This window comes from Brachyistius frenatus, unplaced genomic scaffold (genome assembly GCF_029030835.1).
Source record: "Brachyistius frenatus isolate BFR_SWC_R1_liver_20210118 unplaced genomic scaffold, ASM2903083v1 Contig_7, whole genome shotgun sequence".
Lineage (NCBI taxonomy): Eukaryota > Metazoa > Chordata > Actinopteri > Embiotocidae > Brachyistius > Brachyistius frenatus.
The window spans coordinates 7,764,004-7,789,628 of record NW_027210606.1 but is presented as its reverse complement, the minus strand read 5'-3'; the positions used below and the strand labels follow the sequence as shown (position 1 = coordinate 7,789,628).

The 25,625-nt window shown below is 39.6% G+C and overlaps 2 protein-coding genes across 2 annotated transcripts; both read right to left on the bottom strand.

Annotated features, from left to right (window-relative positions):
* Nucleotides 1-1,497: 1,497 nt before the first annotated feature.
* On the bottom strand, nt 1,498-18,826 carry LOC138615665 (translation initiation factor IF-2). Its single transcript, XM_069689416.1, has 7 exons — nt 18,794-18,826; nt 18,548-18,627; nt 17,457-17,553; nt 17,230-17,316; nt 13,467-13,709; nt 12,550-12,646; nt 1,498-1,943 (listed from the first exon to the last, which is right to left on the bottom strand). Exons 3-6 carry the CDS (start codon nt 17,494-17,496, stop codon nt 12,594-12,596), a joined length of 423 nt encoding a protein of 140 aa, XP_069545517.1. The 5' UTR covers nt 17,497-17,553; nt 18,548-18,627; nt 18,794-18,826; the 3' UTR covers nt 1,498-1,943; nt 12,550-12,593.
* Nucleotides 18,827-19,597: 771 nt separating this feature from the next.
* Nucleotides 19,598-21,149, bottom strand: LOC138615689 (probable basic-leucine zipper transcription factor S). The gene is made up of 3 exons (XM_069689444.1): nt 21,045-21,149; nt 19,836-20,132; nt 19,598-19,686 (listed from the first exon to the last, which is right to left on the bottom strand). The coding sequence occupies exons 1-3, from the start codon at nt 21,070-21,072 to the stop codon at nt 19,598-19,600; spliced, it is 414 nt and encodes a 137-aa protein (XP_069545545.1). The 5' UTR covers nt 21,073-21,149.
* Nucleotides 21,150-25,625: the final 4,476 nt, after the last annotated feature.

Here is a 25,625-nt window from a genome sequence, read left to right as displayed (position 1 = left end):
CGTGCGTGTGTGTGTTTTGCTTTGTGTTTCATTCCTGGTAATTCATTTTTTGAAGTGAATTAAAAAGTTGTATTTGAAAGCAACCAGATAAAAGTAAGTTTGTTGATGAGGAAATTTTGTCAGTACCTTACATTTTGTGACCACTCACCTGACTATAGATCTCAGCTTCAGTTACTTCACATTTAAACATGGGAAAGTTTTGTATATTAGAAAGCTTTCCGCCCCTTTGTCTCATATAGAAATAATCAAACGTTTGGATGTAGAATCTTGACCGTGTCGTCTAACGGGGTTTTAAACTTTTAACAATAAACAGAAGAGGAATTATTTGTGAGTGACGCTGTTGATGTATGCGCACTGAATCTCTGTATGTGCACTTTTCCTGGAATCTTTTACAGATCTCCTTCTCACAGAAATGATCTGATTATAGAAACGCTATCAAAGAAAATCTTACTAAGGACCAACTTCAGGATACGATTGGCAGCTCGGTAAAGAAGCTCTGACAGATTCTTTGAAAACAAGCTTTGACATCAGAGAGGGGGCTCACATCCGATAAAGTCCTTGTCTCCTTAGAATAGCTGAAGAAGATTGCACCCACATTCTCTTTGCTCTCACACTACTTGCTAGCATCCTAATCATCCGGCCTGTTGTAAATATACTCTGCGTATAAATAGAGGATACTGAGACCTGCGACATTTGGATCCAGTTCCGAGGAGGAAGAGGTTTGTGTTCTGCTGTACCGGGTGGTTTGGTGCAGGGTGTCCATGACTGTGGTCAGGTTTGAGGGACAGGCATACAAATTTTAGAACTGCTCCTGCCGTCACTGCTGCACCGCAGGCCCAGTGCAACATTTCATCTGCTTAATGGTGGATTAAAGCGCCCTGTGGGCAGATTGATATGGGGCAATGCTATCACTTGTCATTAAAAGGGAGCTGAAGCCCATGGAAACAGGCTGGATATAGCAGCTGGATGAGCCCCAAACACTGGGCAACTCATCTCTGCAGATGGAAATATACAAATATTATATGCCTCATGAAATTAACCAGGAAAAATACATTATATATAGGCTCGTCCTTTAGTGATGACCTCGAAACGGATACAGCTGTTAAATGACCTTTATTGTGTGTAAACTTGTGTACTGATATTTACAATCTTATTCATAGCATTGTACAATATTATTCACCTTCCAGCCAATATGTTTGGGTTTAATTAGCATCACTAACGGCCTCACTACACATCTACTGAAGAAACAACTGTGCCTAAAGGAGGAACCTGGCAACTGACCCAGGAATGCGTGCAGCACAGTGTCGAGGGATTCTTGCCTTTTAACACTGTTTGAAGTAAATGCGTTTGCACCTGGAGCCCATGTTTCCACTTATAGTTATACAAGTCGAGTTTGATCAAAAGAACACCACAAAAGTTTAAATAACTGCCTTCTGGTGGTAGATATTGGTGAAAAACTTTTTTTTTGTGACATGTTCAAATAACTCACACCATAGCAAACAGCATAACGGAAACTTTACTAAATAAAAAGAACAGGAACAGCAAAATTCAGCATCCACAGAAATAACATTTTATCTAAAAGAGATGCACAAATAATTAAAATCTGACAATATTGTGCTGTTTTCTTTTATATTATGATTATGATTATTATATTATGCAAATACATACAAAAAATACTGTCATGTGAAAAAAGTAATATCTTGTTATTCTGGGACAGGAGCAGTATTATTTTAGTGGGTTGAAGCCCACATTTTAAGAATGTGGCAATGAATATAGATTGTGTATCAACACTTATGCATTCATTTATTTACATTTTAACCAAAAATATTACTCATATTTTGAAAACACTTTGGTATATATACCTTTCTGCAAAATTGTTCCAAGATTGAACATTTAGTAGAGGTGTCTTTTTCTACTGCAGTCACTTGAGTTTTTTCCTCAGTCTGAAAGAGAGAGAGAGAGAGAGAGAGAGAGAGAGATCAATGAAAACAATGTGTCCTGTCCCACTGTCACGTGTCCTGCAATCACCTGCTTTTTCCACTTGTAACTTCTGCTTTGGCCAAGTTTATGTGGCCTTTGCCATGACCTTTAACCTCCACGGGGAAACATCTGTTTGAGGGAAAGGATAACTGACATAATCTGACTCCATATCCATTGATGTGATTTACACTTAACCATTAAGTGTCTACAAAATCTTGGGTAGTCCCGGGGGCTGATGTGACAACAGCCCCGGGAGGGTTCATCTTTGGTTTTATATAAATATTTGTCTGATTAAATACACAATTATCCATTTCTATTAATGGTCTTCTAACAGCTTTCAGAGCCCACCGATATATTGAACACTCAATCGTATTTCTCAGAGGTATTTTGCTCTTAAGACCTGCTGTTTTAAATCTGACCTGAGTTAATCTCAGCTGGATCCAATATAAAGGAGTTTGGTTATTGACCAGAAATGTGACGACTGAGGCTCGGGTTGCGGGTAAGACTTCACATTGATCTCGGTTCATAAAGTCGTGCTGAGTTGAGCCACAGGGATAGAAAGGGATCTGTGGAGAGCAGTAAGTCACAGCAGTGAAACCTGGCTGCTGAAAGACTGAGCATTCCTCGGAGGATTTAGCAGTTTGGCAGAAAAGGCTCAGCTGAATCCAGCCATGGGTGTTCGGCTTTCTCAATTACCCACAAATTGAAAATCAACAAATGCCATTCAGGTGAAACAAAGAGATGCTCAGAGGATACTTTACATTTTTAGACCTTATTTTTCTCTTTTGAATGAAACACACTATCAAACAGCCCTTTGAGCAGAATAAAAAACAAGTACTTTACTTAAATCTCCAAGAATACACTGGTTTTAGAAGTTCCACTTGTATCATTGCTGATAACATAGATACTCAAGTCTTATTAACAGCTAAATATTACAACACGTGTCACTGAACTTGTTGTATTTTGTGAAGTCTCTGACATGACAAGAGGCGTGCACAAAAACAGAAGTCAGAACAACTAAAGCAATAAAATATTTTGGACCTGATGGATTGATCACTTCAAGGTTATGTTTCCTGAACTAAAACAAGAGCGGATGCTGCTCACAGCAACAAAAAAAAAGAAGTGAGGATTTACAGTTCAGTTGTAAATCTGAATGCCATCGAAATATCAAACATGTAAGAAACATTTATTCAAGTTAAGCAGAATTATAAGTCCAACTAAGGTAAGTTAAGCTATAACCACACCATGTCCTTTAATCATTTATTTGATCAAGCAATAAATATGTTGTCAAAATAGACTTCAAATAACAATTAATTTCTGGTCCTGTGAGTGCTACTTTTATTATTGCGGTATTGCTACCGATGATTTAACCCACAGTGGAGCTGGATAGGACTAGCAAACATTGGACGATATAATCTATATGAAAGCGTCATATTTCTGTTGCTGGAGTGAAACACAGCACCTCACTCACACCACTACACCTCTGGATTAGTGTTGAATCAGAGTTTAGGTTTGAGGCAGCATTAAGGTTTGGTAAATTATCATTCTTAATTGTTAATCGTTAGTGAATTTACTCCTGGCATTATGTAAATCTGCACCAATTATTGCGTTAAATTGCATTTGTGCTATTGAACTTTGACTTGTGCCCTTGGCCAGTAGCGAGCCCTCTCACCAGTGCTGACTGGAGTGCTGGAGAGTCCAAATGAAGGAGACGAGGCAATAAGTTGTATCAAGCCATCAACCTCTAGTGAAGGTCTTAACTTTTTCTCCCTCAAACAACTCTTTATTGAATGAAAAACGACATAATGCTTAAATGTGACATAGAGTAAATGGCCCAGTGCAGTGAAAACCGACAAAACCTTGAGGAGCCGTTGACTCACCAGCATGCTAGCTGCTAAGATGTTCCTGGCTGGGAAGTATGTTAGAGGTTAGCTCACCAGCTTGCCCTGCGAGTAGTCTCTACATCAACAGGCTTCCAGCTCATACTTTGTTGTTGCCGCGTGAATGTTCACCATCAAATTGGTCCAAATACTTACACGCGTCACATGAAAGTAAAGTAATAGTTTAACTTTTTTAGGATCTGTCTTTCGTCATCATCTGAAACTTCACCTGAGCTCACTTTAAACTTTGTGTGATCGATGAGAGACAGAGATGTAATAAAGCCACGGTGTGACTCTGACAGTTTGACTCTGCCTCGGGAATGTGGAGCCGATGCCGGAGGCGATACCAGCAGGTGGATGAATGTCCGTCTGTCAGCAGGCCTCGCTGATCACAGCAGCCCTGCCAACTGCACAAAGTCAGACCAGGAATGTTTAAACCGGCCTGTAGAGGACAGCAGGGGAGGAAGCTGTCCCTACAACTGTAGACCTCACGGGTTTTGCATTCTGGGGGAGTTGTATAGGTCACTGAAAGAGTCAGCTGCTTTGGGATTTGGGCTGATAATCATGATGTGGATTACATCTTCATGATGTGTTCATGTTTTTAGAGCAAACCGCTAAAAGCTTGGCTCTAGGGCAGGCACTGTTGGTCCATTGATCAGGCGGTCGGCCCAGCACCTTCAGACTAAAGATCTAGAAAATGTGACACTCTTGATGTAAAATGTCTTCAGTGTAAATAGGAAAGGTCAAGGCCTGGCATACTTTGACATCTCTTAAAAATAAAAGATGTAGGTTAGGGCAAAAGGGAAAGTAGAGATGAGATGTGCTTCTTTGTGTTTGTGTTTCCTGCTGCAGGATAAATATCAGCTTGAATTCAGAGGTAAATATGCTTGAATAATCATTTGTAAGACCTGGATGTACGACGGAGAAAGACAACAACTCTATTTCATAGTCTACTTTTCATGTCTCTGTAAGCTTCCCGCAAATATTGTTTTCATATTTTTCAGGTTCTGTCATGTGCAGGGGTCTTTGTTGAAATGTATCCTAGGTTGGGGCGACACATCACAGTAGCCGCACATCCAATTCTGCAGAGACTTGCTCAGTGACAGGCAAAGAATGTGAGCCAGTTGATACTGACATTGAGGCCACATTATTCTCCTGAAGTCACTATGTCCCCTTTAATTAGGTCTGTGTGACCTATGACCTTTGGAAAGGACTTCAACCCGAGGCCTCTGCACGTCAAGGAGCTGAAACAAACCCTGTGGTTTTGGTGAAGAGGCATGACACAGGAAGTTAACATGTAATACAGTATACATACAGACACAATGGACGGTGTCAATCTGCTGTTCATGTGTAATAGCATCGTGGTTCTGCATTGGTTTTAGGTTAAAACGATCAGGTTGAACTCATTTGTCATTGTCATTTTTACAAAAGCAAACTGTGACCTCATAAGAGGCTCACTTTCAAAACAAACTCACCTAAATTGTTTAGAAAACAATAAACTTGTCCTCTCACTCCATTTTGTTTGGTTAATGTTGACAAGGTGTTAATGGAAATGGCTTCCTCAAAAGTCAAAGCCCAAACAACCCTGACAGATTTATCCTCTTTAAGATTTGTCCAATAACAGTCACTTGTATGTCTGGAATGACTAGTAAATATTTTTTATTTATACAGTAAACCTTTAACAAGTGAAACTGAACACTGTTCAACTTGACCTCCGCACTGCCAGCAGCTTGGTTTCTTTCGAAGGGTGTTCAAGGATTCGACTAAAAGTACAACCTCCTCTAAAAACCTTAAAAGCATTCCCTCAGATCTTCAGCATTTCTCCATTATATTACATATTTATGAATAAATATGCAACACGCAGTTAAAGTTTAGAAGCAAACGTGACAAAATCCCAAACTAAAACCCAACAGCTAATTTTCTACATCAACCTCAAAGTGACAACAAGACTCCAGGAGTGTACTGTGTCTGGCCAAGAAATAGTCAAGTAAATAACTACAACTGCATCAACAGATAACTGCCTGCTGGCTTCAGATTCATATTACCTATACAGATGTGAGAGTGTGATCGATCCTCATATCTGACTCCTTTATTACACGAGTGAAACCTAAATGGCAAAGATTTGAACACAGAAACAGTTTTGATTGAACTGTTGGATTCACTTCACTTTTACACAGTCATGTACACAACAATCCTGTTGATTTGATCCTGATTCTGTTTCATCAACTTGTTTGGCTGTTTCAATCTACACTTATTACATGTAGACTGATCTCTTGCATTGCTTATCTGTACAATGTCTATATCCTTCTAAAGAATCACATTTTCAAAAGCTTACAAAAAACACATTTACTCATCTCTGGTTTTATGAACACTTTTCCCTATGATTATGATTTGTGTCCGTGTAACAACTATCATTTTTATTTAATTACACATTACAAATTTTACTAAAGGGACAATTTGTGCAACATGACTATGCTTCACTTCCAGTCGCTCTGTTCACACCGAGGCACTCCTCACAAATACTGTAAAAACCTTGGTCCTTCTTTGAGATGTTCAGAAGATCCTTCATAAAAATCCTTAAAATTGACTTGACTAATCTGCACTGACACCACTGATCCAGCTCTGTATGTCACTTTACAAAGCTTTATAAATTAACACTAACAATGGAAAACCCCACCAATGCAAATTCATGGTTCTATGAGTGCCTGCTGGTGTTTGTATGCCTGGGTGAGAGTGAGTTGTTTATCGCGGTTTATCCCAAAACACTGACGAGAATGAATCAAGGTTCTCAGTGGCGCTGCTTTTATTTTGAGCTGTGTGAAACTAGTGATTATCCGGTTATTGAACATTCCTTAAACATCTGAGCTCTTCATTTAGAAAAAGGTGATGGTGATCATGACGTTTTTTTGCTTAACAAAACAGCATCCACTGTTCCATGAACAATCCATCTCCCGTATTGCTGAGTGACACTGACGTTTTGTTGTATCTTTTTACTCCAGCAGGGCATTAGGCTATCCAGGTGCTATTAAAAATTCCAACAGTAAGTGCTATCAAACAGATCCTCTTGACTTTATTCTGCCAGTACATGTATTTCACACTTGTCATCATTATTGGGTGTACTTTACCTTGTTAGTAAAAAATAAATAAACATATATATATATATATATATATATATATATTGTTGTTTAAATCCAATGCACCAGAAACTTCTCTCCAGCCATAATGAAGCACACAGTTAAACCATTCAGTAAATTATTCAAGCACAGACATGAAAATGTTCACATCAAAAAGTGAATACACACCGCTGTTAGCCTCCAAAGTGCAGTTTATATTGCAAGCACACAATGAATAATGCAAGTATAATTGCTATCCTTAAGACTTTGCACTTGCAAGTTTTAGTCTTCAATTTCTTGCCCAAAACTTGATGGTTTGTGGTAGGAAGCGAAGGGAGGAAGGGGCAGGACCAGCCTCCACCAGCTGTTTTCTCCTGGTAGTGTGGAGGGAGTGTCAGTCTGTGTTTTCCGACAGTTCCTCCCTTCTGTAAAGCTGCCCAGGTGTAATGGCCGACCTGTCGGTTTGAACCACATCAAACCTCACAAACAGGAAGCCTCCCTTCACTGTTATTACTGAGATAATGATCCTGTATTCAGCACATGCACTATTGACATCCTGTTCACCACAAATCTGTGTTTACATGTCTCCAGGCGCGGAGACGGTGGCTCACAGCAGAAGATCTGTAGTGGGTTCTTATACAGCTTGTTACAGGCAGTACGGAGATGTAAGACAGATCAGAGGGGAAACTAACGGGAAGACAGAACTGAGAGAAATCTAGATTACAATAAGATGTGCTATTTCAGCACCACTGACATTCTAGATTTATCATTAGACAGCAGTGATATTTAGCAGCACAACTGCTGGTAGGCTATTTCAGCATCATGCCAAGGATTTTTCAAATGATTTACTTAAACTTCAATCAGACAAAGGATAAAGTAAAGCAGACTAAACTAGTGCGGCAAGGCAAGTTAATAAACTGTTTGATAGTCATGTTGGATGCAAGTTGACAGTCACAGAGCCATATTAACCCTCCTGTTTATGAAAATAAAATAGAACTTGGTTGAACACAGCTGCGGGTCATTTTGACCCAAGGACAACAGGAGGGTTAACTACTCACTCAAGCCACACTAGACAACAGATTACAAGTGTGCAAGACAGGTGTGACCCAATGTTACTACAATAACCAAACAGACTTGGCGGTCAATAACACAAGCAGCCAACAGCTAATTTTGAAAAAGGATAGAAAGCCAGCATGTACATAAGATCTCGCTGGCATCTCATATATGTGCACACGGTTTAGGTACCTAAAACCAGGTGGTCAGATTCAGGAAAAGATCATGATTTGACTTTAAATAAGTGACATAACATTTCCACAAGCATTTGAGATGTGGTGTTGGAGAAAGCTTCTGTGCATTCCTTGGACAGCAAAAAGGACCAATGAGATTGTCTTGCTGGAAATTGGAGAAAAAAAGAATCTCTTCAAAGTGGTTGTAAAACAGAAACTGCAATATTTTGGTCACATTGCCAGGCGTGAAGGAGACAATCTGGAAAAACTGATTATATTGGGTAAAGTGGAAGGGAAAAGAAGCAGAGGAAGGCGGAAACTCCGCTGGACAGATGGAATTACAACTCTCACAAAGAAATACATTTATAGCTGCTACATCAAAGCTAAAAAACACTATGAATGGAAAAACGTCATCAAAAAGGTCACAAATACTCAGATATGAGTAGAACAACGACGACGAAGTGACATAACGTAAGTAATGTCACACACGTGACATAAGTTACTCTACGTATTTTTAATAGATTATGTTTCTTAAAAGAAATCCACGTTGACTTTTACTTTCTCCCAGACTTGAACACCAGAGAAAACTCCTCTGTTTACATTATCCAAACACTGACAACCTCTTCACTCTTTCTACTTAGTCACGTGACCTCCTTCCTCAACCTTTGTGCATATTTCTGTGACGCTAAAGACTTTGACAAAACGGTAGTATTTGATGCCCTGGTAATGAAAACGGGTTGGAGTAGGTAGCTTACACACTACAGAAAAAACACACAAGGTCAGAGTTCACATTTGATCAAATCGACTCAGAGCAGTGGTTGTATTCGGGCGTTACTAAGGAAACGTGATCAATGACAAGCTCTAGCCTCTGACCCCCTGCTTACTCCGCTACAGCAAGAAATTGATGACTGTAAATTAGAAAATTAGAGACAACCACTAAAAAATAATTAGTGTTTATATATTTGACTCTCTCCAGCACCACTTATGTTCCTGAGGTCACAGGCTAACGACATCCCAAAATCTTCAGACCGCTGATCCTTGACTCGGGTCACCTTCATGACCTGTCTCTGAATCAGCTGCAGCAGCCGCTTCCAATGAGAGCTTCAGCTAGTAAAACAAGCTGCTTCTAGCTAACTACTGGCCTCTTTGTTCTCACACAGTAAAATCTCTGTCAGTCTTTCACTTCTGCCTCCTCCTAACTGTGAAATATTTATCCCAGGCGGTACAGACAGTTTCCTCGAACATTGCCCATTAAACATGAAAGCTGTGCTCTGAGTGGAAAATAACGCAGTGAAGCCTCAGGTCTAATTATGCTGCTTTAGTTTATGACCTGTCAGCTTAAATCCATTATCTTCCGCTGCCGCCTTTCAACTCCAGCTTGCTCATCACTTCCCAAACCAGGTGGGAATGAGGGAAGTGTTCACTTTTTCTTGTCTCTGCTGTTTTTCATATCGGGGTATTCACTGATTCACAACTCAAGTATGTTGTGTTCTTATCAGAGAAAGGCTCATATTTATGGGAGTCACTAAACAGTTTCACAGTCTAATTAGGAAAACCATTCAGTTGTCTGAACAGGCAGTTTTATCAGAGTTTAAAATTCCCATAATAAAGATGTCCAAACATTTGTCTAATCTCGCTCAGTGGGTTTTAAAGGTCATTTTTTTGGACACTGAATTTCCAGTAAAGCTAATTGTACATGTTCACAGAAAACAATAAGGTGAATATGTATAAATTTGAGGGTCTTTTGTTTGGAAAAGTCCTTTTAGAAGAAGAGTGATTAGGTGCACCTGAACCATCTTCACTTCCAGTTGTTTTAAACAAGGAACTGAGAACCATGTTTGAGATCTCACCAGCAGTTTTTGCACATCTATCATGTCAGCCCAGAATCACAGCCAAGCATGTTATACAACCAGATACATCCAGAGGATACTGTTGCATTTAGCCTGATCTGTGCATGCAAAGTACACGCACCTTAATGAAGGAGGCCGTGTGATGAATGTCATGTGTTCGAGGTCATTTAATGAAGTACAAAAGTGGTGAAGTCCAAATATGGTTGGGGGTGCATCAAACCCAGGACTTTCACCCACAAGAGCAGGGTTTGAGTCCATGAGAAAGTGATGTGTTTGTCTTTAAAGAAATCTATCCTTAAGTAACCAAGTCGTTCCTGTGCCTAACCCTAACTGTATGTTCGCTTCACGCCTAGCTGAGGCAAAACATGACACTGGCAGAGAGTGGACTGACAGGTGTGTCAATCGCTTTGGTGTGATACTCAGCTGTCAGGTACAGAAATCATCAAAGACCACAATACACAGTTTAAATTATTGTATGTTATGGTTGTTTTGAATTAATCTTTCCAGTGCAACCTTATAAAAAAGAAGGCTACCTGGACCCATAAAATCCTACCTGTGAGTTTTATCACAGGACAGCGGTTTTCTGATATTCTTACAAGTGTCACACCATCAGATAGAAATATAGCTACATGCACTTACTTCAACAAAAATAAATCACGTGAAATTATGTTTAGCACTATTTGGTTTTCTCAGTTATGTAATGTTAGAAAACGATGCCACAGAAGAGGTTTTTATGCATCAGGGAAGTGTACGTGATAAACACTTAAAAAAAAAGGAATGTGGTTGAGGTTTGGATGGTGAACATTTCTTTATTTTTGTGTGTTGCAACAAAAGCACTTTGGTAAGCATTATTTAAAAATTATGTTGCTTGTGAAATGTTTACAGGTTTGGGTGATGACGATCATCAATATAACTCAAATATAATTGCACAGCTTATTAGATTTCATAGTTATACTTATAGCCTTTGCTTTTAATGGTCTTAAAGACCCACTCACAACATGAACAAAAGGACTAGGACTGACTGCCTCTTCTGAAACGGAGATGTTTGGGATTTCTGAAGCCGGTGTTTTTGTGAGGACGGAGATGATCCGTGACTGCTAACATACCGAGCTCCTGAGCGTTAGCTTCTCAGATGTGAGCTTATCATCAGCTGTTAAGAGCAGTGTGAATTCTTCGGGCTTCGGGCTGCAGCCATGAGTGTTTCTGAGCTGATAGGAAGAGAGAGGGAGTGCAGGTGCAGATGTGGGGCTTTAAATGCTGAAGCACATGATGATTAGACTGAGAGCGCCCGTGTTGCTACTCGTGTGAGAACAATCTCATCCATCAGTGGACGGTAGAGCAGAGAGGATCAGAAGAAGGAAGGAATGAAGTCCAGAGTGACTTACAATCAGCAGAAACAGAGATTTTGATAGAAAAGAAGGATTTTTTTTTTTTTAATTTATAAACTAAACGGGGGGAAACTGCATTTGTACTGCATGAACAATATTTTTTTTTACCTTGGAAATAACTTTGACAATTAAATCTGAACTCAAAATCCATTTACCATTTTTGGTATTCAGTAGATTCAATTTGCTTAGTTATCCTTGTGTGTAGAACCTTGAACCTTGAAACTTTCCCAGTTGATACTTATATTAAAATAATTTCTTTTTGTATTACAGGTTTGCAAAAATGTTGTTTAAATGAGGCATTATCTGATTAAATATAGAGACATTTGCATAAGATTTCAGAACAGAAATGAGATAAAAACCATTTTCAAAATTTATGAATATCTCTTTTTATCCCTCTATCAATTGGAAATTTTTTAAATTCTTGTCATTTTTTCAGAGGAAAGATTTTACGGGCTGCGAATGATATAGAAACAACCCTCCCTGTAAAAACAATCAGAATATAGACGGGAATAAAACTGGAAAGTTTGCCGTGTGGAAGTAAAGTTTAGATCTCTGGCTCAGAATGAGAAAAAAAATAACTTTTTGGAAATCGGCTATTAAAGATGTTGTATAAGCTTAAAGCCTGTTTGTTCATATATCATTCGTAAAAGTGTATTTTAGACATTATCTTTTTTAAGTAGCCTGAAATGACCCAAAATCTCATGAGTCTTGCTGCAATATTTAATATTATTTTTTCAACTGAGCTACGGTTAACACACATTTGGAAAACCATTTAAAGTAAAAGCAAAGTCTTAGAAAGAATGATACCCTGTTTGTATTAATACTGTGTTTTGCATTGGGGTTACGTTCTGGATGCGGCTTCCATGGTGTGTATTTATATACCACTCAATGTCAGGCTATTAAGGTGATTTATACGTTTGGGGGACGAGCACATTTAGTAAATTTAGATTCAATGGTTATGACTTCTCTATTTTTAATATTTTAATTTAGGACAGGAAGCTGTAACGAAGCCCTCCCAGTGGTCGTATGTGGTCCGTTGACCCTTTATTTACACCTGAGCTGGCTGAGCAGTGCAGCAGCTGCAGCACAGCATCCGCCTGCTGTAGTCTTACCGAGTTTCCGAGGAACCGCAGAGTTACAAGACGGCAGTAAAGTCTCACACCGGACAGTCGGGGGGAACTTCCCAGAAGACGTTCATTGACTTCACATCTGTTCCAAAAAAAAAAAAAAAAGGGGGGCGGTTAGCAGTGGGTGGCTCGAAGACGTACGTTATGTTTTTAAACTAAAAAAACATAATTAGTCGGAGATTTAAATTCAATGTTAAAACAATAAACAGCGACATAATTATAGTTACAGTTAATTTCCCAACAGGAACATGATATCCCTTCTTTTTTAAATCAAATGTAAAGTTAACTTTCCAGGCAATAGATAAGGGTAATTTTATAAGACACTAGAAGAATTTAATCTTCATACAATACTGACGAGGATGAGTTATTGAAATGCTTCTCATGTTAAATGGTCACATCTCCTCAAAGGTCATGTCTACTGTAAGAAATGGACAACAAATCCAATTTGATTTTTGCTTCAAAATGATGTTATAGGCTGAGCCTTCAGCAGTCAGTCACCCAAATCTGGTCTGTTAATTACCTGTTTCCCTCCACTTAAAATCAGCAAGAAAACCTGGTAATGCACAAATTGAAACTTTTGTGCCAAAATGCTTGATTTGATTTGACTTTAGCTGATCTTCAGAAGTTATTTATGTACCGCTCACATCTAAAATTGTAGATCTTGGCTTCCATTACACACAGTACTCAACCATTAGAGGAGGATCCTTTCACAGCACTTTAGAGGAAACATTACATGATTACTGTGACCGATAATTCTTTCAATGTACTTATGGGAATGCCAGCATTAAATATGCTTGAAGGATTTCATCTATTTATAACGTTGTACAAGATTTCCAAGTTCTCTTTTTTGTTACCCAGTTAGAGAACATTTTGTGGAGGAGACAAATGATTTGAATACCAACCTCTCTTCTGACCAAAGTCAGTGTTGTTGCTGTTGTTCTCATTCGCCTCCTTCAGCAACTCAACTGAGGTCTTGTTGGAGACGACGCCTTTGTCATCGGTTTTCTCCTCCACACTTGGCTCCACGGGTGCGGGAGGACTCTGCTCATCCACATCCGCTTTGGGTTTGTCCTCGGAGCTGTCTGGAGCTGGAGCTGGAACTGCAGACTCGGCGGTGGGATCATTGACAGATTTATCAGGCTCAGCTGTGAAGGACAACAAAAAGAAAACCACACAGCTTTTTCAGTGCTTCTCAAAAACGTTTATTCCATTTTTCTTTTGTTTTCCATTGAGATAATAGGCTACATGTAAATGAAAACAACATGTGCATAAATAAAAGCAACACACAGGCTGAGTCATTCAAGAATATACTGGAAACACCCAATTTTATGCCATACTTTTTCAAAAGGACGTTCAACTGTTGCAATTAATTCATTGTGTAATATTCTCAAGAAATTTCTCCATAATTTTGTAAACTTCTGTGTCATTGTAGATTTTCTGTTTAGATCCATCTGTTCTGTATTTAGCTGCTACATAATAACAGCATTTCCACTCATGTCCCCTAAAGAGGATTGTGCTCCTGAGGGCGGGATCTGTCTCGGACGGGGGCATTCGAGCGGACCACAGTGTCGGTAATGAGGCGGCGGATTACTGACTAGTACCTAATGAGTCACATCCATACAGCTGTTGGAGGCTGTGGGAAAGTAGGGTGGCCCCGTTATTATCTGACCCAGTTTAGGCAGAGGGAGAGGAAGATGACCGTTGTTCGAGACATAACTCTGCCATGACTAAGGTGGCTCCTCAGGCATCATTCCAGCCTTCACAGAAACATCATCTCTATTATTATTATTATTATTATTATTATCATTATTATGTACACTGACACTGCATACGTGATCTGTGGTTGGAACTTGTTATGTCAAAAGTTATTGGTTAAAATGCAATATTTACAGAAATAGTTTAACATTGTAGAAACTACATACTTTTGATTTTGTTTCAAAAGGTGAAGATGAGAAGATAAATACACTCTCATGTCTTAAAGCCATGAAGCCTACAACGGGTAAAGAGCTAGCCTATCTCTCTCCAAAGTTAAAGCAAAATCTGCCTACCAGCCCCTCTGAGCACAGTCATTAACACTCAGGGGACAACAGCTGAGTGCTCTAACTTCTCAGTCTTTTGTTCATCATATAAATAGTCACAACACCTAGCTGCCTCTAAAATATCTCAACAAACAGCTTCAAAGAGACACTTCTTGTGTCACTAATGGTGTGCAAATTAGTTTGTTTCCAGTGCACCTCAATCCTTTGGACAAAAAATAAACAATATGCCACTCAGCTTTATTACTTTAACTCTGAGGAGAGCCAGAGTAGCTCCTTTCCCTGCTTCTATTGTCAGTGCTGAGGTAATTGCCTGCCTGCTGTAGTTCCATACTTTAAGACCTCGCACACCTTGGTTCCACCCACACAGGTGATTTCACTTATTCTGAATGATTAGACCTCTTCTCAGAGACCCTCTACGAGCTGAGGTCAGCCACAATAACTGGAAACAGGTGTAGTTGTGCATGGCCTTTAATAACATGAGAGAGGGGTGTTGCTGTTTACATCTACCAAATGAGTGACTAAACATTTCCCAACCTTTCACAATAAAAGTGTTTTCAAAAAAGTTAAAAGTGTTATTTTTAGACTCCGATTCCAATCAGGGAAAATCAAATTAAATTAGATCATTTAAAGCTGTTTTAAGTCTAATTTCCAAAACTACACACCTTTCATCATCCTGAATTCTAAACCATGACCCACATGACATTTAATTGTGAATTTACATGGTGATTGAAAATTTCAGCACTTATATAGTTTAATATCATCTATGTTCTTCTGCAAAAGTTTTGTTGGTCTCTCTATTTAAGCTGTATTTGCCTTCTTGGCCAAGTCTCTGTAGGAAGGAATTTTTTTTTTTTTTTTTAATTACTAATACTAATAATCCATTCTGATAAAAGTTGACAAACCGCCGATTGTGTTGCCTCTTTTGTCACTTTTGTATCTGTCCGTATAAACAGACCAGGCATGTTGCACATTACAAAGTAACATTTTCCAGTTACCTCATACAAGTTACTCAGTGTTGCTTTATATTTCTTTAGTCATCTGTTTGCACACACAGTGATGTTTATTTCTGGTAACATGCTTATCTCATTCTGTGGTTTTTAGATGCTTCTCAACCCAGAAGGAAATGAGTAACAAACATTCAAGCAGCTTTAAGGCAGAAAGACTTGTGACAAAAGAAGAAAGATATGTCATGTTAGAGCTGCACATTCACGTTTGCCACATACCAACCCAGAGGTTACAGAAGGGCTGTGCGGCTGTGGCTCTTGTGCTGAGCAGAATTTAGGTTATTTTCTGTTTTATCTTGTCCACAGATATTTTTAAGTGCTGCTGAAAATGACGTTTAAAAGAAATTCTTGTCACAAACGTTTTGAAATCCACATTTTGCCAGTAGTTAAGAGACAATTGGTAACACACCCAGGTGTATGATTAAAAATGTGGCTGCCCACTTGCTCTGACAGCTCCTGAACACAAAGTTTCATTATTTCTTTCCCATGAGAGGAAGACAACCCTTTGAAAGCTCTGTCCATTTAAACAAAGTGTGGCTCAAGGCAGAGAGGCACGCCCAGACACGACTGCACCTTTTACCTTTTAACACAGGGACACCTCCGAAAAAAACAGGAACACCTCATCCATTCACAGGCAAATGAAAATGTCAAAACAATGAAACAAGAATAAAAAATGTCGACTTTTTTTTTTGTTTTTGTTTTTTGCTTTGAATGTCCAATTAAAGACCAGGCATAGAATGTACGACTTACACAAAAACACATAACAACTGTTTTGGCTTTGTTACTAATTTGTTCCGAATTTTATAACTTTTCTACTATTTTTCTACCTGCTGTATATCAAGGAAAAGGCATTCGTTTTTATGAGAAGCTGAATCATAAAGAATAACACCTGCTCATTGTATTTGGCAAAATGAAAACATCTACAAAAAACCCTGTCAAAAGTATGACGTGTCAGCTGCAATAATGGCAAACTTGAATGTGCTTTTAATTTGTTAACTTGGCTTCCATTTCCCTCAAGTGGTGGGCCTGAGTACTGCAAGTCATGTTTGAGGTTTTTTTCTCACTTCAGGGAACTGGCTATCAGGTTGAGAACACACTCTCATCTCAAACATTTCAAAATCTCCAGTGGATGATCCTAATTTATCGATCTCATCTAAGGATGGCTGTGCATACGAATGTAATTTCCCTCGGAACCAAATTTAAAAAAAAAAATACAAATGGTTTTATATGGAATATTTTCAAGTTGATTAAGCAAATGATAAAACAAATGATAAAGGCCTGATGATAAAATGATCAAGCAAAAATCGGACACCTTATATTTTATATTTGTGTTAATCTGTCAAATCAGTTCCTGTACTCAAAACTCACTTTCTGTTCAAGTTAGATATTCTCGCGTGCAGTTTGTTTTATATATACAGTGTGAAGAGCTGTACCAAACTGTACTTCCTTTTATTCTATTACACTGAACCTAACAAAGAGGAAGGAAAATAGCACATTATTAGCCCACAAGTGATGTTGACTTGATTTGCTACAGCTCAAAACAAACGGCCAGTCCTGTTTCTCAGAGCTGCAGTGATCAAGCACCACAATTAAAGATCCACGAGTCACAGGTTGGTTCTCACCCTTCTGCTGCTCCTGTGCCTCAGGTTTTTCCTCTGGTTCTTGTGGCTCTTTTGCAGTAGTTTCTGGACTTTCAAAAGTTTGCAGACCTGGAAGTACAGAATGATAATATTTGTAAAAAAAAAAATCAAACAGCACAAGCAGTTTCAAATATTGGAATATGCGTTTGTTGAGGTCAGATATTCTCTGTATAGTTAGTGGTTGATATAGCTGACTGTGTTGGACTGACCATTTTGAGGTACAGTATCGACAGGCAGCTCAGGCTCCATCACGCTGAGAGGGATGTTAGCGTCATCTGGTCTCGATGTGAAATCAACAGAGTAACGCTGTGCAAGGAGGCGATTCAGATCACACTCATTAGAGCGGTTAATTGTTTTTACATTCAACACAGATCCCTGTCCAAAATCAACTCATAAATACTGCAGTTATGTGTCCATAGACTGTATATAAAAATGGGTGCAGCTTCCAGGTCCACGTAAGTGCACAAGTTCCTTAAACTGTAATACCAAAAAGTGCCACTAAAGGTCGGCTTCAAAAAGGCTCTGTCTGTAGAATCCTATTCTACTTTTCTCTTGGATACAAAGTAAAACAAAAATTGGTTTTTTTTAGCTGAAGTCTCTCCTTCTTATTAGTTTTCTGGCATTCTATCTGAAAATAATCCCTCCATTAATTATGCATTGGGCCTGAAAAATATGGTCACTTCTGGCTCCAAACTGCTCCGAACTAGCAAGATGTCGACGGCCAATATCTGAACTCAAGGCTTCATAACAGCAGTTCACAAACACCACTTTCATGTCTTTGAGCAACAGCACAGACATGAAGTGTCAGTATTGCAGTTTTATCTCGCCTAAGCGTGAAGAACCATGTCGTTACATTAGGGAAAACAAAACCAGGTGTTTGGGGTACAACACCAAAACGACTTGGTTCAAGTTAGAGAAAGGTTTCTTTCCACGTCACTTTCTCCCTGTCAAATGACCTCTGTACATGACCTACGTCACATGACCCGTGCCATGTGATGTGCGTCTACTTTTTTGAGGCCAACCGTCACACTGACACAGTATCCTCTAGTGGACTGGCAGGTGTATTATATGCGCTGGCATTGGGCTTCTGTACGCTAAACATGCAGCTTTTTCTTCATCTTTGGAAAGAGCCAGGGCCGCTGTTCCCCCCTGCTTCCAGTCTTTAGCTAAGTTGTGATAATTGACTGCTGCTTGTCGCTTTATATTTAGGAGGCAGTGAACAATAAGCAAATGAGTATAAATCCCAACATGTCTAACTATTCTTTGTTGGATCGTAGATGCAAAGGGCTAATTTACTTACCCTTCCTCTCTTCCGAGTGAAGTAACAAGCAACTGCAAATAAAACTGCCGCAAGTATGATCAACACAAGGACGATGATGCCTGAAGGAAAAAATGAAGTTCATGTTAATAAAGAAGAATAAATTTGCCTGGCGAAGACATTGATTCACTGTTTATGTCTGAACTTAGAGCTACAACCTCAAACATACATTGTGTTGGGATGACATTATAAACGTGCTGCAGCACTCTAACTGTAACTGTTACTCACCTGTGTTGTCATTTGCTGTAGATGCTGAATTGGGGGTGAAATGGAAGAAAGAGAAGGAAGGAAGAAATGTGTTTCGCTTTTACAAGAGTAGAATTTAAAATCAACATTGACAATGACTTGTCATAAAATGTCAGTCTGTTTATGATATAATCAAAATAAACAAATTTGTCACTGCTCAGCCTTTCATTCATCACTAAATATATATCTAACTGATTTAAAGCTCCACTAATGTTTCTTAGCCCCTTGGGTGCTGCGCAACAGTTATATAGTGTATTATCGCTTAACTGTGCTCTTATTGCTAACATGTTAGCAAACATTTGCATCCAGAATACTTTACTCCTGAAGGAAATATTAAGCTTTTCAGCTCCTAAATGCTCCACCTTGTTCACTTGTTTTCCTGTCAGCCCTTTTGAATCGTATCATATAATATCTGAGCTTTTAATCTGACAGCAGCTGCATGATGTGGCTGCAAGCTCATTACTTCCTTTGTAGAACTGAGGAAAACTGCAAAGTCAGGAGGTAATTTTCAGTGGGATTGTCACAACAAGTGACATCTTTGACATTACATGTAGTCATTTATAGTCTATTACATTAAAATTGTTGTTTTAGGAAGTGAAAATGTTCTATGTAATTAGCTAACTTATAAGAACTGTACTATAGTGCACAAAAGCAATAAATCTTGTTCATGCTAAACACCATTGGAGATGTTTCACTGATGCTTTTCTCTTTACTGTAACAGTATATACAGTAGGGTGCAGTGTGTCTCCACATTGTAAATACATGCTTGGTAGTGTAAAAAAGAAGTCAAAGCTTACTGTTGGGTCCAGGTTTGGTCGAGGACTTTGTGGACGTCACAGCTTTAGAGACTTTGTCAGCTGTTGAACTTTTATCACCTGAATCAGAGAAGCATGTTATGCCACAGAAAAGAAGGAACAATCGTCAAAGAATAAATGATAACGATGATGAGGATGATGAAAGTGTTTTGGGGGACTCCAACTCTTATGGACTTTAGTTTATAAAGAGTTCAGATATTAGCTCTCACCTGTCCTCTTTGTTGTTGTGGGTGTGGTGGTGCTGGAGGGGTTGCTGATGTTCATGCTGGTGGTCGTAGTCGAGATACTTGTGATGTTGGGGGTGATGATGCTGGTGATGTTGGGGGTGATGATGCTGGTGATGTTGGGGGTGATGATGCTGGTGACATTGGGGGTATCGACGGGGATGCCGGTGGGGACGGGTGCTTCAGTGGTGGAGTCGTTGACGGTAAACATCTCGTCTTCGATTGAGCTAACGTTTACATTTGTTGTCGTTTCATTTGCTTTGACAAATGCCACCGCCAAACCTACAGGACATGAGACAACTTTCCAATAAATAATACCAAATTAACTTAAAACATAAAATATAAATTTAAAAAACGTTTTTAACTTGAATTTTTAACTTTTCTGAAATCATCAAGGTCAGATTAAGCAAACCTTTCTTTGGACTTTATGCATTGATCTCTGCCTTTATTAAGCACCTGTTAAATTGTCCTTACCCAACATGCATAAAACTGACAGGAGGCCAAAAATAAAAGAGAATAGAATAGGTGCCCATAAAACTTTAAAATATTAAGTGATAATCATTGAAAATATTAATATGGAGCAGTTAAGTGTTAAAAACATATGGCTTCACTTTTTATGCACACACGAGGCAGAAAAATGCAATAAATAACATAATATTTGAGTACATTTGCATGCAAACTAATCTTATCCCTGGTTTTAAACTTTTCTTTCAAATTATTTTTAAAGTCAACACACAAATGAATTATTGTGAGAAAGCGCAACATCAGGATATATAAATGAAGAAATGTTACTGTGAATATAACCAGCTCAATAGATAAAAATGATGCATGACATCATCAAACTGTATGATTTACAGTAGCGAGGTAAACTGTAAACACTAAAGAGAGCACTTGAATGTTAAGGTATGGCCCTGTTTGGCTAATCATTTTTTACTCATATATTGTTTCATGTACAGTATATAACACTTTTAGTTGAAGCATCAATGATAACTTTTTATGAAATTAAGTGTTTATATTGAATTTTTACTTCACTCTTAACATTTATAATTAATTACAAGAACCCAGACGTCACATTCGCAGAATATTTTTGTGTTTTAGCAACAAAACTTAACATTTTGTTAGTTGTAACATTAAATATGTCTGTTCGAACAGGTGCATTTCGTTAAACACACATAAACATATAAATAGTCTTACCCAGGATCAAGAAGAAAATCAATGGCATTGTAAGTTTGCGAGATGGCAGCAGCAGGAGAGAAAACCTACCAAGTCAAGATATAAAAATAAGATATATTTAGTTTATGAAAGCCCAAACGTGATCCTGTTATATGCTGCTTTTCTTTCTAAATGCTTCAGAGCATTGCACACCATTGAGGGAACCAAAATAAAAAGAGGATCTTTGGCTCTGACCACAGCAGGATGCATCAAAGAACGGTATTGCTTAAAATGTGTCAGCGAGAGGAAGCTGCTAGTACATTGCTTCAGACACTCTTCTCACTCTTGTAGATGCTTATTGTTACTGACAAACCTCTGATATGTTGGTTCACCATAAATCTAAAGTGAATTAATTCAAGTGGACAACATGGCATATTTATGCCCGTGTTATCGCATGTGAAGGCAGGTATTTGATCTGATAATCACCTCTTAATGCTTTTAAGATTCACTTGTGTATTTGGGTTTTTAATGTATTTACTTTAAACATCACATGATAACAGTATAACAACCAACTGTGTCTTATTCTTGAGAAACAGAGTGTGTTGCAAAAGAGGCACCGTTTCTTCATTGTTGTCAGTTCTGTTTTATGCTCACTAGATGTCGCTGTGACTAAGGGGAAATACCTCAGACAGTTGCTGAAAGTAACCAAATACATTTAATATCTAAAAGAAATGTAAAAATAAATGTTGGACAAAGTTCAGGAATTATATATTTAAGTTGTTCTGCAGTTTGGTAAAGGTGATCGAGATCAATAATGACATTGTTGAGGTAACAGGACTTGTGAAAGGCAATTAGAGATTGTAATGATTGGTTCATTAATTGATGAGGAAATAGCAAATAAATCAACTACAATGTTAATAATTAAATTGCCAGACTTTGGTTGCAGCTTCTCAGGATTTGATCTTCATCAACATATCTTTGGGTTTGGGAGTGTTGATAGAATAAAACTAAAAAACTGAATGTATCTTCTTTGGCCCTGGTAAATCATGACAGTATTTGCTGCTCTTTTCTGGCATTTCATACACCAACAATTGAATAATTAACTGAGAAAGTAATCAGCAGTTTACCAATAATTTAAGTAATCTTTAGTTGCTGCTTTTTGGATGTTTAGAATATTGTGTCAGCATGACTTGTCTTGTGCAGGTAGAAGTGTTGTAAGGGCGTATGTGTGCTCAGCATTGTAGATTCATTTATTACTGTTTATTTCCCCATGCCAGTGGTAATCAGCAGCAGGATTAGTGTTAACTGCCACCCAGTCACTGGCAGGCTCCACGTGGGCCCCTGCAGGCCCCTCCTGCCGACTGGCTGGACTGGGATCTGTCCGGGACTCGCAGTGACGAGGAATCGGTGAAGTCTGCTAATCCTGAAGAAAGATCCAGGTATGGCTTCTTCTTTTCCAACGCAGGCAGCAGCATCAGGCCAAGTGGATGAGCTAAAGAGGGAGATTAAGAAGAGAAGAGAAGAGAGGAGAGGAGAGGAGAGGAGAGGAGAGGAGAGGAGAGGAGAGGAGAGGAGAGGAGAGGAGAGGAGAGGAGAGGAGAGGAGAGGAGGAGAAGAAGGAGAGGAGAGGAGGAGAAGAAGAGAGGAGAGGAGAGGAGGAGGAGAAGGAGAGGAGGAGGAGAAGGAGAGGAGAGGAGAGGAGAGGAGAAGAGAGGGTGTGTTTCTCTGTGTATGTGTGTGAGAGAGACACAGAGAGGGGAGAGAGCCGGACCACCCACCCGGAGGATTCAGAGGCACAGGATTCACAGCCCATTCTGTTGACCTGCCACACCGCCCCAGCTCTGGGCAAGGCCCTCCCCAATTGTTCCGCCTGCTAACACGAGGAGGGGGGGTAGACAAGGGGGGATGGGGGGGTGGATGAGCAGTAAACAGTGGGCTGAGCTTCTCTCCTTCAGCGCACAAAGGGGCTGAATTGTGTCGGACTGGAGCACTTTTTAGAGTGGCCCTGCCATGGGGCCTGAATGAAACATCTGTGGAGGCTGAGCCCGAGGGAGAAAATGCTATTTTGCTGTTCAACCACACTGACAACCTGTTTTCTCTTTCTTTATCCCCCCACACCTCCTCCCCATCCACCCACCCACAGACAGACACACACACACACACACACACACACACACACACACACACACACACACACACACACACACACACACACACACACACACACACACACACACACACACACACACACACACACTCTCTCCTCACTGTTATTTCTCCCTTGGCCTTGTAAAACTATTCATACTGGAGACTCACATTTGCCAAGCAAGTAATAGAGAAGTAACAGTAAATGGGAGAGCGGTGGCTTAAAGGTTGAGGATCAAATGGAAAATGGATATTTACATGGTTTTCCTAAATGTTTAGAGACCTGCACGTGACTTTTTAAAATTCAGATGAATGAAATTTACTTTATTCAATATATCAATAGCTTTTCTGGTAGTCATTGGTATATTAAAAAAAACAAAAAAACAATACAAAACACATAATATCAAAAACTAACATGTATCATCCATCCTTTACCTTCTACTTACTTTATCTTGAATAAGGTCACCCAAACTCAGTGCTGAGCTACTGAGTTAGTAACTAATACAGTTACAGCAATAATTTGGCCTATATCTCATTACGTCTTACATCTTCAGTCTTGTGTTTCTGGTTTTGTCCATCATTGCTAGAAACTGTGATTACAGATCTAAAAAAAAGAAGGTGGCTAATATTACACTAATGTCAGGCAGGGCAGGATAGTAGAAATTCTGACAAATAAACAGGTTGTAAACAAACCAAGCTACATTATTTACAGGTAAATTCAAATGCAAGTCACTCGTAAATGTTGATTACATGAATCCCGTATTGCACTAGTAAACTGTGTCTGTGCACAAATATGACAGCAGGTATGGAAGGCCAAGTTGAACCAGGACGTCGGTCTGTAAACTGTGATGGATGTTTAAAAACTGTACGATCACACCATCAGACTTCACTGTAGGGATGTTGCCACATTTCTTAGCAATCAAGCAAGCATCTAAAACACTTTAAAAAGTTACAAACTGGAATGATCTCTCCAGGCTTGCAGACTGCAGACAGCTGATGGCACTTCTTCAAATAAATACAGTGAATACAATAACGTATTGAGTGTATCACGGCCGTCTGCCTCCACAGAGACTGCTGCAAGTCCATCCATCCATCAACATCACCTCTGCCCCCTCCCCTTCCACCCACCCTCCCCTATCCACAGAAAGAAACCCCCACACTCAGTCCAGCTCCACCATATGCAGCTCAAAGAGAGACCACTGAGACATTTCAGTTTAATTGAAGGGGAAACAAAGATCCCTGCTTACTTCCTGGTCACCCATTTTATTTAATCAATTTCCTCTCTTTGGTCCTATATCATCTGTAATTACTTTCCCTTTCCCGCCCCTTGTGGGTTCCTCCTGGAGTGAAGGTCCACACACACACACACACACACACACACACACACACACACACACACACACACACACACACACACACACACACACACACACACACACACACACACACACACACACACACACACACACACACACACACACACACACACACACACACACACACACTTACTGCTAACCCCCTACCGTAAGCAGGCAATACCTTCGGCATCAATACCCCCTTTGGCTCCTCCAGCTTGAACAATGAGGAAGGCCCACTGGCTCCAGAACCCCACCAAGCAACCCCTGACCCTGCCCACCTACTCCACTAAACCCCTACACACTCACACACACACACACAGGGTTCTTATATTGAAGTCCGAGACACTGTCACACATGCACACACAACTCACACGAGCCTGCAGTGAATGGGGGGAGGGAGACGAGGTGGTGGTGGTGGTCGTGGTGGTGGTGGTGGTGGGGGGGACACTTTAAATACCAGCTCAGCTTGTAATCACTGGAGTTTGAACTTAGAAGACTTCTTATGCCAAGAGGTCAAGAAGCCAGAACACTCATTCGCTCCTTTCTTTCTTCCCTGCTGCCCTCTGTCAGTCATTTCTCTCTCTGATGCAGTAGCTGCTTATGTACAGTGACACCAGCGCTGACATCCCGAGGAAATCTCTCTCAGTGTTTTCAACAAGAGTACATGTGTAAGGCAAATTTTCAATGCAGAACAAGCCTGACTACTTCCTGCGCTCAAGCAACACAAAAGTGAGTCATTTGCCAAATGGAAATATTCAGGGAGAACTGAGCTCTTTTTGTGAACAGTTCTCAAGGGGATTCATTAAATTTAAGACTTACATGCCAGCGGGAATATGAAGACAATGCCTGTAAATATATCCATGTTTTGCTGCAACAACTACTTACCTCAAGACATTTTGTGTACATCTGGTACAGGCTGCATGAAAATGCCCTCCAAATTATACACCTTTATTGGACTTCACATTTCCCAAATATGACCACCCAGAGAATACAGCCCATACCACCCACACACTATTGGGTGGATTTATCACTCAGCTGATGCCGGTGTGCTGGATGAATGAAAGCGGCTTATAGTATTGGTCTTGTTACCTTGTTTGATGTGGAGGCGAAACATTAGAAA